General features: G+C 37.7%; 1 protein-coding gene across 1 annotated transcript in view; it reads left to right on the top strand.

Moving 5' to 3' along the window:
* The window catches only part of LOC141586325 (protein DOWNY MILDEW RESISTANCE 6-like), a 48,842-nt gene extending 34,582 nt beyond the window's left edge, over positions 1-14,260 (top strand). Inside the window, exons 3-4 of the mRNA XM_074407517.1 lie at positions 1,804-2,128; positions 13,460-14,260. Of these exons, the coding sequence (XP_074263618.1) occupies positions 1,804-2,128; positions 13,460-13,711 (577 nt within the window). The 3' untranslated portion in view covers positions 13,712-14,260. The remainder of the gene's footprint in view (positions 1-1,803; positions 2,129-13,459) is intronic.
* The last annotated feature ends 669 nt before the right edge of the window (positions 14,261-14,929 follow it).

Here is a 14,929-nt window from a genome sequence, read left to right as displayed (position 1 = left end):
GTAAGATTGAGGTCACCAACTTTTGATACTTGAAAATAAGCTTGATGTATCTAAGTTGTTGGACGATTAATACGAGGTGTGTATATGTAGACAATTTAATTCATTCAATTGACATGGCTTTTCGTTTCACAAACACGTTGCAAGTTGCATTTATCACAAGTTTGTGACGGATATACATTTTACTTTTTGTCTTATCTATTCATGTAAGTAATATTTGACCCATTACAAGCTTGTGACGGATATCGACTGTCACAAATGAGAATTTGTGCTGAATAAATCATACTCCGTACTAATGTTTTTCGGTTTTGAAATTGTTAACCTTTGCTCGAAGAAATACTCCCTTCACTACAAATTATCTATTTTAAACGTGTTTGCGAAATGAGAAGTCATGTCGATTAATTGAATTAAATTGTCTACACTTCATATTCTTTCTTTTTAAATAAATTATATGTTGAATTAAAATATAACTCATATACATTTATAAAAGTATGTACAATTTATTTGAATTTGGAGAGTATAATTATTTTCCAAATTCAAATTGAATTTGGAGAGTAATAAACAATTTCTAAAAATAAATAAGTATGGAGAAATATGTGTATAATAAATAACTAAATACAAAGTAATTAAATAGATGAAAATACAAAGCAAAATTTGGTATTATTTGAATGACATTTTTTATGAATTGGGCACCACCCTTTCCCATCCTAGAACAGATAAAATGGAGCACTTCGTATAAGACATACCTCGTAATGAATTGTACTATATTAGTACAATTTTAAAATAATGGGTTTGTATAAACAATTAACTATACATTGTATTAGTTGTCGTATGACTTACATACGTCAAACTTAAAAGAGTTTGTATAAACAGTTAAACATACCTCGTATCATCCTATGACTTACATACGTCAAACTTATAATGAAAGTTATTTCCAAGTATCAAAAGTTTGCTCTTTCTTGTATGAGCTATTCCACATGTCCTACAATCGACTTTATCAAACATTTTATTTTTTTTATAACTAATACGGAGTACGTAGTAATTTATAATTCATACTCCGTAATAGAGACTACTAATTTAAAATCAGCAACTCTATTTATATTCATGACATATTATGATAAATAAAATTACGAGTATTTACAAATTAACCCATATGCCTACTTAGATAAGCTTGTAAAGGGTTATTTTAACTTAAGCAGAGATCTCAAATTTGAACACCCTTTCCGTACTCAAACAAATGGTATAAATAAACTACGGAGTACAAATTGTTGTATGTATTAACATAAAAATCGCACGGAGAGGAGTTCGATTACTTGATAGCTTAATAACTTTGTCTACAAAGGCAGTTCTGTTGACAAACAATTAAAAAAGGGACTTGAACTTGAAAACCATAAACCATATTGCCCTATAAAAGCAAGACTGGGCAGAGCAATTGATAAGCATACAAATTGTTTGTATTCTCTTACAAGTAGATTGATTTATCGAGAGCTCGGGATTAGGATTGAAGAACTTATATCATGTCAAATTGTCAATATGATAAAGATAGGACGTATTTTCTTCGTCCCAATCATTTGTTTATCTTTGATTAAAACACTCATTAGTGAGGATAAATAAGGTAAACAAATGATCGGAGCAGAGAGAATATGTATTATTCACTTGCCCCTATTAATATAAATGAGAACATTGCTAAGAAAAAAAATTCACTTTAGACTGAAAATCTAACGTGGAGCTTATTATGCGACAATTGATGAAAACACACACTTTAATCGATTGGGTAACAAGTTACATGGTGTATGAACTTGGCAGGGAAATAGTAAGCAACTATTGTAGGGAAGTTCGAGAGCTCGGTATTAGGATTGAAGAACTGATATCAGAGAGCTTGGGCTTGGAGAAGAGCTACATACCCAATGTCGTAGGTGATCAAGGACAGCATATGGCCATCAATTATTACCCGCCATGTCCTGAGCCGGAAATGACATACGGGTTGCCCGGTCATACCGACCCAAATACCTTAACCGTACTTCTTCAAGATTTGGAGGTGTCTGGCCTTCAAATCCTCAAAGGTGACAAATGGGTTGCTGTGAAGCCTCAACCCGACGCGTTTGTCATCAATATTGGAGACCAGATAGAGGTTTGATTTAAACTTAATTCTGTAATTGATACTAAATAAATAAATCAATTACCCCCTCTGGCACTAGTAGTGACTCCCCGTCCTCTTATCCATGTGACACCTCATCAGTCTGATATATATTGCAACCAATTTATTATATCAAGGATGATGATGTGTCACATGATAAAGGCAATGAGACAAAAGTAAACATTTGTTTACCTTTAATTAAATAATCCCACGTGAAGAGTTAAGAACGATAAACACCTAAGAGGGGGAGGGGGTGAATTAGGTGTACCTTTTAAAAATTTTCTCCTTTACTTGGTTAATGACTAACACAAGTAGGATCTATTAATACGAGTTTGAGAAACTCAATGAGTTGTAAGTTTACAAACGGTACAGCAGGTCTATGCAACAGTATGAGAGACTGTTGCACGGCACTGAGAGTGAGATCAACGTGTAAAAAAGAAGTGATACTAGAGCACGAGAGTAAATAGACGAACAAGACAGTGTTTTAAAAATTGGTTCAGCTCCTACTCCGGAGCCTACGTCCAACCGTTATTTTATTGCTTGTTTAGAAATTTACTCAAACTTAACTAAACCATTACAATGAAATAACTCGCCAACCTACTCCGGTTGCAATGCTTAATGCTACTCCGCTTCAAGACTTTCTATTTGCTCGAGGCTACTCCGCTTCAAGACTTAAGGTTCTATCTCAACGGTTTACGAGTCGAATCTCGGTGGTTCACTTAAGAACATGGAGATTACAATTAAGACCTAAACACGAGAATCATTGAACATATTCATTTATGCAAATGATTTTAAGCGAACTAGTACCTTGGAGATTATTACGGCTTTGAAAAACAGTTGAAGACTTTTGAAAACAGAAAAACAGTTTTGCAAATGATTGAATAACAAAGCCTTTAATGCTTTGAAAAGGTTTTGCAAAGTGTTTTCTGAAAAGCTCTTTCCAAGTCTTACCATAAATGAAAACATGAGTTGGCTATTTATAGAAGAAGGTAGTATGTAGGAGTTACTACTTTAATCTAACACCCATAAGCTTGCAGCGTGTGTTTTCATCTTAGGAATATGCAGAGCAAACATTCTTTGAGAGACTCAAGGTGGTTGCATTTCTTTTAAGGTAAAAAGGGGTGTTCCCCATAAAGTAAAGAAAACATTAGTCTTGTTTTTAGCATGAAGAAATCAACTTGCACACATGGGATTGGCTATTGTGCAAACATATTCCTTTTGTTCTTCAGTTTAAAATAGTGTTTGTTTTAACCATAGAAAAGCTTTTTAAAGAGTTTCAAACACTTGTTAATTTTCCCGAAAAATCTCCATACGTTGGTACTAGAAACCATGGTGCAACAGTCTCATGAACTGTTGCATGGTTTTGCCATAACTTATGCGCAAAAGAAATATGCTTAACTACCTCGTTTACAACATTTCTTCTAGACTATGGGCATGCTTGACTTGTCCTTTATCTTGATCATCTTGAACTTCTTTAAGCAACCATGGGATGCTTCAATTTGCTAAAACTTACTAAGAGGTAAACAATTAAATCATAATGAAACTTGGCATCATCAACCAAGTGTTCTAACAAATTCCCCCTTTGATGATGGCAAGTTTTAAATATGTGAAGTTCCCCCTAAGCCCATGGTGGGTCGGTCTTTGAGCCAAATAGTAAGAGCATCAATTAAACATGATCAAGGTGAGTGAGGGTCAACATGCTTGGCCTAAGTAGAACGTTTAATCATCATAGCTAAGACAGAATTACGGTGAACGTTAGCCGAAGAGTTGTTAGTTAACACATAAACACATAATTTAACTACTTCCCCCTCTTGACATCATCAAGAGAAAGACGATAACATGTTCAAGTAGTACAAAATTAAACCAACAACAAGTGTGCGAAATAAGAGAAAAGAAACAGTCCAGTTTGCATAAGAATTAAGAACAGAGAGTCAAAAGGATAGGAAGGCAATGGTAGGTAAGGCTGCCTTATTCATCATCGGACACATGACTACCAAGAGCTTGCACACGCTCAATAAGATCTTCATTCAGGGTTTTGAGCTCAGCAACATCTTCCTTAAGAGTCTCATTATCCACGACCAATTTGGACACCATGTTCATAAGTTTGTCTAACTTACGGAGAACAACACCCATTTCACCAGTTGAAGTAACTGTTGCACCAGTTTTGCCTCTGCCCGAGAACTTGCGGGTTAACTTACCATTGTTGATTGCCAAAGTCATTTGAGAAAGCAAACCCATGGTCATGTCATCACTGAGTTTTTCAATACCGGGGCTACCTTTCATGACTATCTTCATTTTCATGAAGACAATGGACAACCACATACCGTATGGAATCACGGTTTTCTTGTCAAATTTCTCTTTTTGGAGGTCGGGGGCAATCTCATTGATACGGTGAAAGATTAATTGGGGTAGGTTGATGGGACGATGTTTGATAATGTGGTGAATGAGGAGCATCTCAAGGAGAGAGCATCGTCCCCTACTGTTATTACTTGGTAAGATGGCTCGGTGAACAAGGTTAAAGGTGAAACGGTGAGGAGCTAGAAGTTCATAGGCGTATATGTTGGTGGTGCCACTGCCATTGTCGGGTCGAAGGGTTCTCATAACCTCACTAGCCATGGTCTCATCAATATCACCCCAGGTGGTCTTAGGAAAGGTGGTAAGACCCTCGGTTTTAACCTCAAGGTAGGAGGCAAGTTGATCAATGGTCAAGACAAAAGGTGTTTGGTTGATAAATGCCGAGAGATTACTGTAAGCAATATCAACTTGATCACAGATAGAATCAATCAACTCGACAGATACACCGGAGAGTGTTTGTCGAGGAGATTAAACCACCCTTGACCAATAATAGCGATTTGAAGAATGCAAAAGCCGGGAAGAATCATACCATGTTTTCTTGTAGCGTCTCCCATGGGAAGCAAAGATGCAAGTATGCCGTGATGTAGTCCGAGGTGTCATCAGGAAGGCCAAGAGAGTTGAGATGAGCAAGGACCTCGTTTTTGAATGGCTCATCATGGACGGTGACCATCAACTCCGTGCATGTATTGAGAGGAACTTTATCCTCAATGACATCATCCTCTTCCATTGGAAGGACCACCTCCTTCTTCCGTTGGTACCTCGGCTTTTTAGCCGTTCGTGACTTAGGTTCCTTCTTTCTTTTGGGACCGACTGTAGATTTTGTCTTTGGCTGGGTAGGGGTTTTATTGACAGTATCGTCATCATCACCAAACAGTTCGGTGATTTTAATTTGGGATTTTGTTTTGGAGTTTTTGGGAAAAAGGGGTTCGAAATCATCATCAACAGTGTCTTCATTTGGGGGTTTATTGATGTTTTCGATGTTGGGAGTGGCCTCTTTCTCATGAAGGACTTCCGTTTAATCTTGATTTGGGGGATCAATTTTTCAAGATTGTTGTCGCTCATTGTTTCCTTTTCTTTTTCAATTTCTTTCTCTCTTTCCTCATCTTTTTCTTCCTTATCATCATTTTTCTCTTCAACAAAGATCAACAACCTCTTTTTCTTTCTCTTCTTCAACAACAAAGAGTAACCATTACCTCCTCTTCTTCCTCGGAATCAACATCAACATTGGAGTCCAACATTAAGGAGATTGGTGGACTTCTTTTTAATCCACCACGGCCTCCTCTACCACGGCCTCTTCCTCTGACAGCCACGGATTTTTTTCGTGCAACACTTGGTTTGACTGTTGGCGGCTTGGTAGGAGACGGGGTGGGTTTGTCGGATTTTTCAATGCTTGCGGGATTGCGGGCCATTTTTTGTCAAGGCTATGTATTTGGGGTTGAAAGTATTTCTAAGATTTTGAAGTTCTTTTCTTTTTGATTTTTTGGGAGCCATTTATGTGGGTGATGGTTTTGACGGTTTTGGGAGATGAAAGAGGTTGAGGGAATTTTTTAGTGTTGAAGTGAGTTGTGGGTAAATGGGAAAGTGGGATTTTGATGGACGGTTGGGGTATTAAAGAGGGAGTGGGTAAGAGTTGAGGTGGAGTAAAGTGGGGACAAGGATGACATAGGTGGAAGCATATTGTAGGATGTGTTTTGGATTAGACATAAAGTAGTAGGCACAAGACTCAATGCACAATAATTCTAATGCAAAATAGAGAGTTCCAATGCAATTGTTTCGGCACATTTGTTTATATAGCAATTTAGACATTTTAAACTTGAGAACACATAGGCATCATTTCATCTCTAGTCAATCATATAGGAGAGATAATTTTAATTTATGTCACATGTCGCCTAACAAACCAATTTCCAACCGAAGTTTTACGAATTGTTCTCTTTCTAACGGTTTTGTAAAAATATCCGCAATTTGATTTTCCGTTCTACAGAAGTTTAGACATATATTTCCTTTTTCCACTTGATCACGTAAAAAATGATGCCTTATATCAATGTGCTTAGTCCTAGAATGTTGTATTGGATTTTTCGAGATGTTAATGGCACTTGTATTATCACAAAATATAGGAGTAGTTTCGAAGATAAGACCGTAATCACGCAATTGTTGTCGTACCCAAAGAATTTGAGCACAACAAAGAGCGGCACTTACGTACTCACTTTCGGCCGTGGATAGAGCAACGGTATTTTGCTTCTTGGATGCCCATGAGATAAGGCACGGTCCTAAGAAGGTGGCAATACCCGAGGTGCTTTTTCTATCCAATGAACTCCCTGCATAATCTGCATCTGAAAATCCTACAAGATCAATGTCATAGTGAGTTGGGTACCAAAGGTATAAACCTTGTGTTCCAATCAAATACCTAAAAATCCGTTTAACGGCTTTGAAGTGTGATTCTTTAGGATTTGATTGGAAACGAGCACACACACATACACTAAATTGTATGTCGGGTCGACTAGCGGTTAAATAAAGCAATGAACCGATCATACCTCGATATACCCTTTCACTAACACTCTTACCATTTTCGTCCTTGTCCAGATTAAGCTTGGCAATCATAGGTGTAGGCATAGGATTCGAGCTAGTTAACCCAAACTTACTTATCATTTCTTTTAAGTACTTTTGTTGGTGAATCATAGTCCCTTTTTCATTTTGCTTAATTTGAAGACCAAGGAAAAATCCAAGTTCTCCCATCATGCTCATTTCAAATTCGTGAAGTCATAAGATCCGAAAAGTACTTATAAAGAATGTTGTTAGTTGCACCGAAAATAATGTCATCAACATATACTTGCACAAGCAACAGTTCCTCTGACTGTGACTTGATAAACAACGTCTTATCAACCGAACCACGTACAAAGCCGTTTTCTAATAGAAATTTAGAAAGCCTATCATACCAGGCTCGGGGAGCCTGTTTTAAACCGTAAAGTGCTTTGTCAAGTTTGAATACGTGATTAGGGAACTCATTGTTTAAAAAGCCCGGGGGTTGTTCGACAAAAACTTCTTCTTCAAGATAGCCATTTAAGAAAGCAGTTTTAACATCCATTTGAAAAAGTTTTATACCAATATGAGATGCAAAGGCTACGAGCATTCGTATGGCTTCAAGCCTAGCTACTGGTGCAAAGGTTTCATCGTAATCAATCCCTTCTTGTTGATTAAACCCTTGTACCACTAGTCTAGCTTTATTTCTTAGGATTTCTCCAACATCATCAAGCTTGTTGCGATAGACCCATCTCGTACCAATTACAGTACGTTGAGATGGTCTAGGGACCAGATGCCATACCTTGTTTCTCTCAAATTGCTCCAATTCCTCTTGCATAGCCGTGACCCAATATTCATCGGTTAGTGCCATTGTGATATTTGTGGGTTCAATTTGTGAAATGAATGCTTCAAAAGCACAAAGGTTTTGGAGTGATGATCTGTTTTTATTCCCGAGGTAAGGTCACTGGTTAAGTTTGATAGAGGATGGGAGCCTTGATGCTTCCATTTCTTTGGAGCAAGGATGTTAGAAGTTTCATCTGCTTTGGTTGGTTCGATGCAACAATGTGTCGATGAATCGCTTGCATGGGGAATATTGTGTGAGTGTGTTTGTGGATTGGTTTCAATTTGGTTAGTGATTGGTTCACTACACTCCTCATTCCCCCTGGATGAGCTAGCTTCACTTTGAGATGAGGGAGGGTTAATTCCCCCTGAATTCTGGTCAGCCTCCTCATGTGACGGTGGCTCCAACTGTTGTTCAGCTTCTTCCACTACTTGATCCATGTCATGACGTATCATTCCAATTTCAAAGTCATCGTCTTCCTCATCATCATCTTCATTATTAACCTGTGTTTTTGAAACAAAGAGACTAGATTCGTCAAATATTATATGAACGCTTTCTTCCATTTTCATGGTTCTCTTGTTATAAACTTTGTAGGCTTTACTATGATCAGAATAACCAACAAAAACACCTTCATCGCTACGAGCATCAAATTTGCCTAGGTTATCTTTTCCATTATTGTGCACAAAACATTTACTACCAAAGCATTTTAAATGTGAGATGTTAGGTTTTCTTCCTCGTAGTAATTCATAAGGAGTTTTCTCGATGATTTTTCTAATCATGACTCGATTATAGATGTAACAAGATGTGTTCACGGCCTCTGCCCAAAAATTTCTTGGTACTTTAGAGCTAATGAGCATTGTCCTAGCCATATTTTCAAGAGTTCGATTCATTCGTTCCACAACCCCGTTTTGTTGAGGAGTTCTTGCGGCCGAGAAATTGTGGCTAATACCGTACTCATTGCAATAGGACTCAAATGATAAATTCTCAAATTCGGTTCCATGGTCGGATCTCAAGGAGACAAGTTTATAACCAAATTTGTTTTGGACCTTTTTAACCCAAATTACGAACTCATCGAAAGTTTGATCTTTAGAGCTTAAGAAAAGAAGCCAAACAAATCTTGTAAAATCATCAACAATGACACAAATATAGCGACTTCCACCTTTACTAACAATACGCATTGGTCCACATAAGTCTATGTGAATAAGTTCAAGAGGTAAGGAAGTGCTAACAATCTTTTTGGATTTAAAGGAGCATTTTACTTGTTTGCCTTTAACACAATCGTCACAAAGTGATTTGAATTCAAATTTGATGTTAGGAATGCCATCAACTAAATCAAGCCTCTTAAGGGTGTTAAGTGTTTTAGCATTTACATGACCAAGTCGTTTGTGCCAAAGCCAAGGGTCATTCTTTTGGACACTCATGCATGATAGTGTTTGACTTGACAATGAGTATAAGTTAGTCATGTAAACATCTTTGACACGTTTACCTTGAAGAATGAGTTCTTTTGTTTTTCCATCAATTATTCTGCATTCACTAGCAAGAAATTCAACGATGTTACCTCGATCACACAATTGTGATATGCTTAGAAGATTGTGTTTCAAACCTTTGACAAGCAACACTTTGTCGACACATAGTGACCTTGACTTACCAACTTTTCCAATACCAATGATTTCACCTCGTTTGTTGTCACCGAAGGTCACCATGCCACCATCGTAGGCTTCTAGCGAAAGGAATTGGTTTTCATCTCCGTCATGTGACGAACATCCACTATCTAAGTACCAATTGCTGCGCCGCTTTCGCTAATGCCTACAAGAGATTAAACAGTTAGTTTAGGAACCCAAACAAGTTTGGGTTCCTTCTTGACGACACCTTTCTTGACTTCTTTCCCTCTAGTATGAACATTTTTAACCACTTTAGTACTTCTTTCTAGGTCGAGGACTCTCTTTTCACAACCATTGAACTCATGACCAGTTTTACCACAGTAATTGCAGATAATGTACTCAGGAAGGCCAGCATACTTTCTTCTTCGAAAATCAGTTATGCTTGGGTCTTGATTTCGAGTGCAACAGTGCGTAGAACTGTTGCACTTGAAACCAAGTCCACCATTTTTTGCACGGTTTTCATATTCTTGAGATTGTTTTAGAAGAAACTCCAAGACATTCTGACTTCCTTCCCATTTCAAGTAGAACATTTTAGCTTCATCTAGCTCTTTAGTTAGTTTGTCAATTTTAGCAAGATGATCAAGATTTAATTTACCTACTTTGTCAAACGCATGTTTAGCATGCTTTACTTACACTAAGCAAGAATCCAATTTGCTCAAGTTGCTTGTTATCTTTTTTGCACAGGGTGAGGTCAGCTAACGTGGAGTCACGTTCTTTAGTTAGTGAAGACACATGTTTTGTGAGAGTCTCAATTTCCTTCATAGACTCAGATGCAACAGTTTCATCATTTGTTGCATGGATTTGTTCAACCCTTTTCAAAGTTTCAATTTGAACTAGAAGATCATCATTTGAGTTTTGCACTCGATCTAAGGCACTTTTAGCATGACTTGACTCATCATTTAGCATTTCAGATATTTTGATAAGATCTTCTTTTTCATTTTGACATGTTGTAAGATCAATCAAGAGTTGGTCACGTTCTTTGGTTAGTGAGAACACAGTTTTGTCAAGAGAGTCTTCTCCCTTGTTAGACCCAGATGCAGCTTTGTATTGATTTGTTATATGTATTTCATCAACCTTTTTAGCAAGAAATGATTCTGTTTTCTGAGTTTTTAATCTCCTTTTCAAGACTCAAAGATGAACTAGGTTGATCTACTTCATTTAGACATTCTTTTAGACCAACATTTTCTTCAGCTATATCCTCAATTTCAGTTTGCATAGCCTCTAATTTATTACTTTGGATACGACACTTATCTATGAATTGATCTAAGAGATGACAGATCTTGTCTTTAGAGAAAGATCGAACCTTTTTCTTGAGTTTATTTACCTCAAGGTCAATCAAATCTGAGTCCACTGAATGAGCCATAAGACATTTGACATTTTCTTTCTTTGTTGACTTTGGAACATCATTGCTTGACTGAGACGAGATACTAAGTTTGGCATCCAATTCTTCCTCAAGGACATCATCCTCATCGAATCGGACATTCCCCAAATGGCAGTTATTACTTTGCTTTTGTATTCTCTTTTAGCAAACTCACGCTTTTCTTTAGACTTAATGTCATTCCACTTTGGGCATTCTTTGATTTGGTGACCTTTGTCACCACATTTGAAGCAACCAACAGTGGAGGTAGACTTTCTCTTGGGAAAGCGTCGCTTGTTAGTATAGTTATTAGGCCTTTGAGAGTTTCGACCATTTATCATGCCAACAATGTTTTTGGTGAACATTGCAAACTCATCATCTTCATCCTCCTCATCACTTGAGAGAGCATAAAGAGCAAGTCCTTTCCCTTTAGAGCTTTCACCGGATCGCTTCATGAGAGTTAACTCATGAGCCATGAGTGAGCCCATAAGTTCATCAAGGGATAACAAAGAGAGGTCTTTTGCTTCCTCAATAGCCGTAACCTTTGGTTGCCATTTTTCAGATAGGCTACGAAGGATTTTACGTACTACATCCTCGGATTCAAAGTTTCTACCTAGACTCTTGAGGTCATTAACAATACTAGAGAAACGAGAAGACAGACTATTAATTGACTCATCTTTACCCATGTTGAACATCTCATATTGTTGCATGAGAAGATCAACACGATATTTTTTGACTTGTGACGTTCCCTCATAAGCAAGGTTTAGGGTGTCCCAAATTTCTTTTTCTTGAGTCACAACCGGATATCCGGTTGATCTCTTGTTCACCGATGCCATATTGAAGGATGGACATGGCTTTAGAGTTTTTCTCGACCTTTCTATAATCAGCCTCAACATATTTGTCCTCGCTTTTGATAGACTTAGTGCCATCGGCATTAGTCACCTCAATTTTGAAGGGACCATTTTGAATGATCAACCAACACTCGTAGTCCGTACTTTTAACATAGTGCTCCATGCGATGTTTCCACCAGGCATAGTTTTCTCCCTTAAAGATGGGATACTTAGTATGTTTTGAATCGTCCATAACTAGGGGATCAACTCTTTGGTTTTAACCAATATCAAGAGCCGAGGCTCTGATACCAATTGAAGAGTTAAGAACGATAAACACCTAAGAGGGGGAGGGGGTGAATTAGGTGTACCTTTTAAAAATTTTCTCCTTTACTTGGTTAATGACTAACACAAGTAGGATCTATTAATACGAGTTTGAGAAACTCAATGAGTTGTAAGTTTACAAACGGTACAGCAGGTCTATGCAACAGTATGAGAGACTGTTGCACGGCACTGAGAGTGAGATCAACGTGTAAAAAAGAAGTGATACTAGAGCACGAGAGTAAATAGACGAACAAGACAGTGTTTTAAAAATTGGTTCAGCTCCTACTCCGGAGCCTACGTCCAACCGTTATTTTATTGCTTGTTTAGAAATTTACTCAAACTTAACTAAACCATTACAATGAAATAACTCGCCAACCTACTCCGGTTGCAATGCTTAATGCTACTCCGCTTCAAGACTTTCTATTTGCTCGAGGCTACTCCGCTTCAAGACTTAAGGTTCTATCTCAACGGTTTACAGAGTCAGAATCTCAGTGGTTCACTTAAGAACATGGAGATTACAATTAAGACCTAAACACGAGAATCATTGAACATATTCGTTTATGCAACAGTTTTAAGCGAACTAGTACCTTGGAGATTATTACGGCTTTGAAAAACAGTTGAAGACTTTTGAAAAACAGAAAACAGTTTTGCAAATGATTGAATAACAAAGCCTTTAATGCTGAAAGGTTTTGCAAAGTGTTTTACAGTGAAAAGCTCTTTCCAAGTCTTACCATAAATGAAAACATGAGTTGGCTATTTATAGAAGAAGGTAGTATGTAGGAGTTACTACTTTAATCTAACACCCATAAGCTTGCAGCGTGTGTTTTCATCTTAGGAATATGCAGAGCAAACATTCTTTGAGAGACTCAAGGTGGTTGCATTTCTTTTAAGGTAAAAAGGGGTGTTCCCCATAAAGTAAAGAAAACATTAGTCTTGTTTTTAGCATGAAGAAATCAACTTGCACACATGGGATTGGCTATTGTGCAAACATATTCCTTTTGTTCTTCAGTTTAAAATAGTGTTTGTTTTAACCATAGAAAAGCTTTTTAAAGAGTTTCAAACACTTGTTAATTTTCCCGAAAAATCTCCATACGTTGGTACTAGAAACCATGGTGCAACAGATCTCATGAATCATTTGCATGGTTTTGCCATAACTTATGCGCAAAAGAAATATGCTTAACTACCTCGTTTACAACATTTCTTCTAGACTATGGGCATGCTTGACTTGTCCTTTATCTTGATCATCTTGAACTTCTTTAAGCAACCATGGGATGCTTCAATTTGCTAAAACTTACTAAGAGGTAAACAATTAAATCATAATGAAACTTGGCATCATCAACCAAGTGTTCTAACACCACGTATAAACATAAAGGGTAAATAAATGATTAAGCCAGACCGAGTATATCGGTGAAATTCGGTTAAAACTAATTGGGAACCATGTAGGCATTGAGCAATGGAATATACAAGAGTGTATGGCACAGAGCAGTAGTGAATACTTGCACAGCTAGAATATCGGTGGCTTCATTCCTTTGTCCCGCGGATGATGCAATAATCAGTGCTCCACCAGCCCTCCTGGTCGACGGATCACCGGCTGTGTACAAGGGTTTCACGTATCCGGAATACTACAAGAAGTTTTGGAGTCGGAATTTGGATCAAGAGCACTGTTTGGAGCTCTTCAAGAATCAAGTCGGTTAGGTTTCCTTGGAAAAAATGTCGTTAGTTTTTGTTGGGGTAGGTTAGGAACTGGAGTATCCCATCTAAGCCTGTTGAGCCAAGAAGGTCAGACTAATAACAGCCGGTTAACTCTCCAACAAATTGGGCTTATCCAAGGCACACACCGTCAAGCCTGGCGTCCCATTCGCGGACTGCCAGAGACCTCTGTTGCTATCTTGCGCGCTTGGCTTTGAGTAAGATTATGGAAGCCTATGATGGAAGAAATGTACAAAGATGTATTTGGAGACTCTTCTGTGGATTCTTCAGGAGACGGTGTCACTGATCGGGCCGAGGATTGATGTCATTTGTTTTTTACTGATTGGCTAATTGTTGTAGGACTTTGCTTAAGTCACAAAGGGCTTTTATAAGAACAAGAGCATAACGAACTTATGGAGATGTCGAGATGGCTAATATTAGGCCATTTTTTGTACTAGTAATTAAGGTTAGTTTTTGTAATTAAATTGGAGCTAGTTAACCATTAAGGTAAAGATCGTTTGAACTTTCAAAGAAATTGTGACCATTGAATGCTTATTTTATCGGAATTCTTACATACTTCGCCATGAAATTCATTGAATAGCAGCGTACAACACTCTTAACACGAATTTGACACTGATGATTAATTAATTAAGCAGCAAAGTTCTATGTAGAATTCAGCAAAGTTTTACTTAGATAGCAAACGCAGCAGCTACATGTAGTAAACGATCACAAACCGGACCTGCAAAATAACACCTTCGCCATCTCCTAGTCAAAGTAAGCTCTTTTGTCTCCTCTTTCTTTTCTTTTATATGTCCCATTTCCCTCTTCTTCCTCTCTCTCTTCGAAGATTTAGTTTTGCTTAAGTCAACTTCAAGAATCGCATCGCGTTTTTCATCATGTCCCACCCGCTTCTTCTTATTCGTACCCCTCTTGAGCGATTGTCCTTTGTTCAAGTCAAGCTTAGTAATCTCAACTTCATCTACAATATCCGCAATGTGCCTATTTTTCATACCACATCTCGTCAACGACTGTTCTTTGTTATTAGAGTCGTGATTAAGATTGGACAATTGGAGGGAACTGACCTCCACATACCGGTTTTCAAATAAGGAACCACTATCGATAATATATATTAGGCCATCTGGGCCAGGAACTGTCTTTCTAGGACGATAACATATTTCTGTTGACAATGGCGAGTAAAAATCATCATCAGTAGTGTCAATCCGA

This window comes from Silene latifolia, chromosome 6, assembly GCF_048544455.1.
Source record: "Silene latifolia isolate original U9 population chromosome 6, ASM4854445v1, whole genome shotgun sequence".
NCBI lineage: Eukaryota > Viridiplantae > Streptophyta > Magnoliopsida > Caryophyllales > Caryophyllaceae > Silene > Silene latifolia.
Note: the sequence above shows the minus strand (reverse complement) of the source record. Positions and strands in the feature narration are given on the sequence as shown.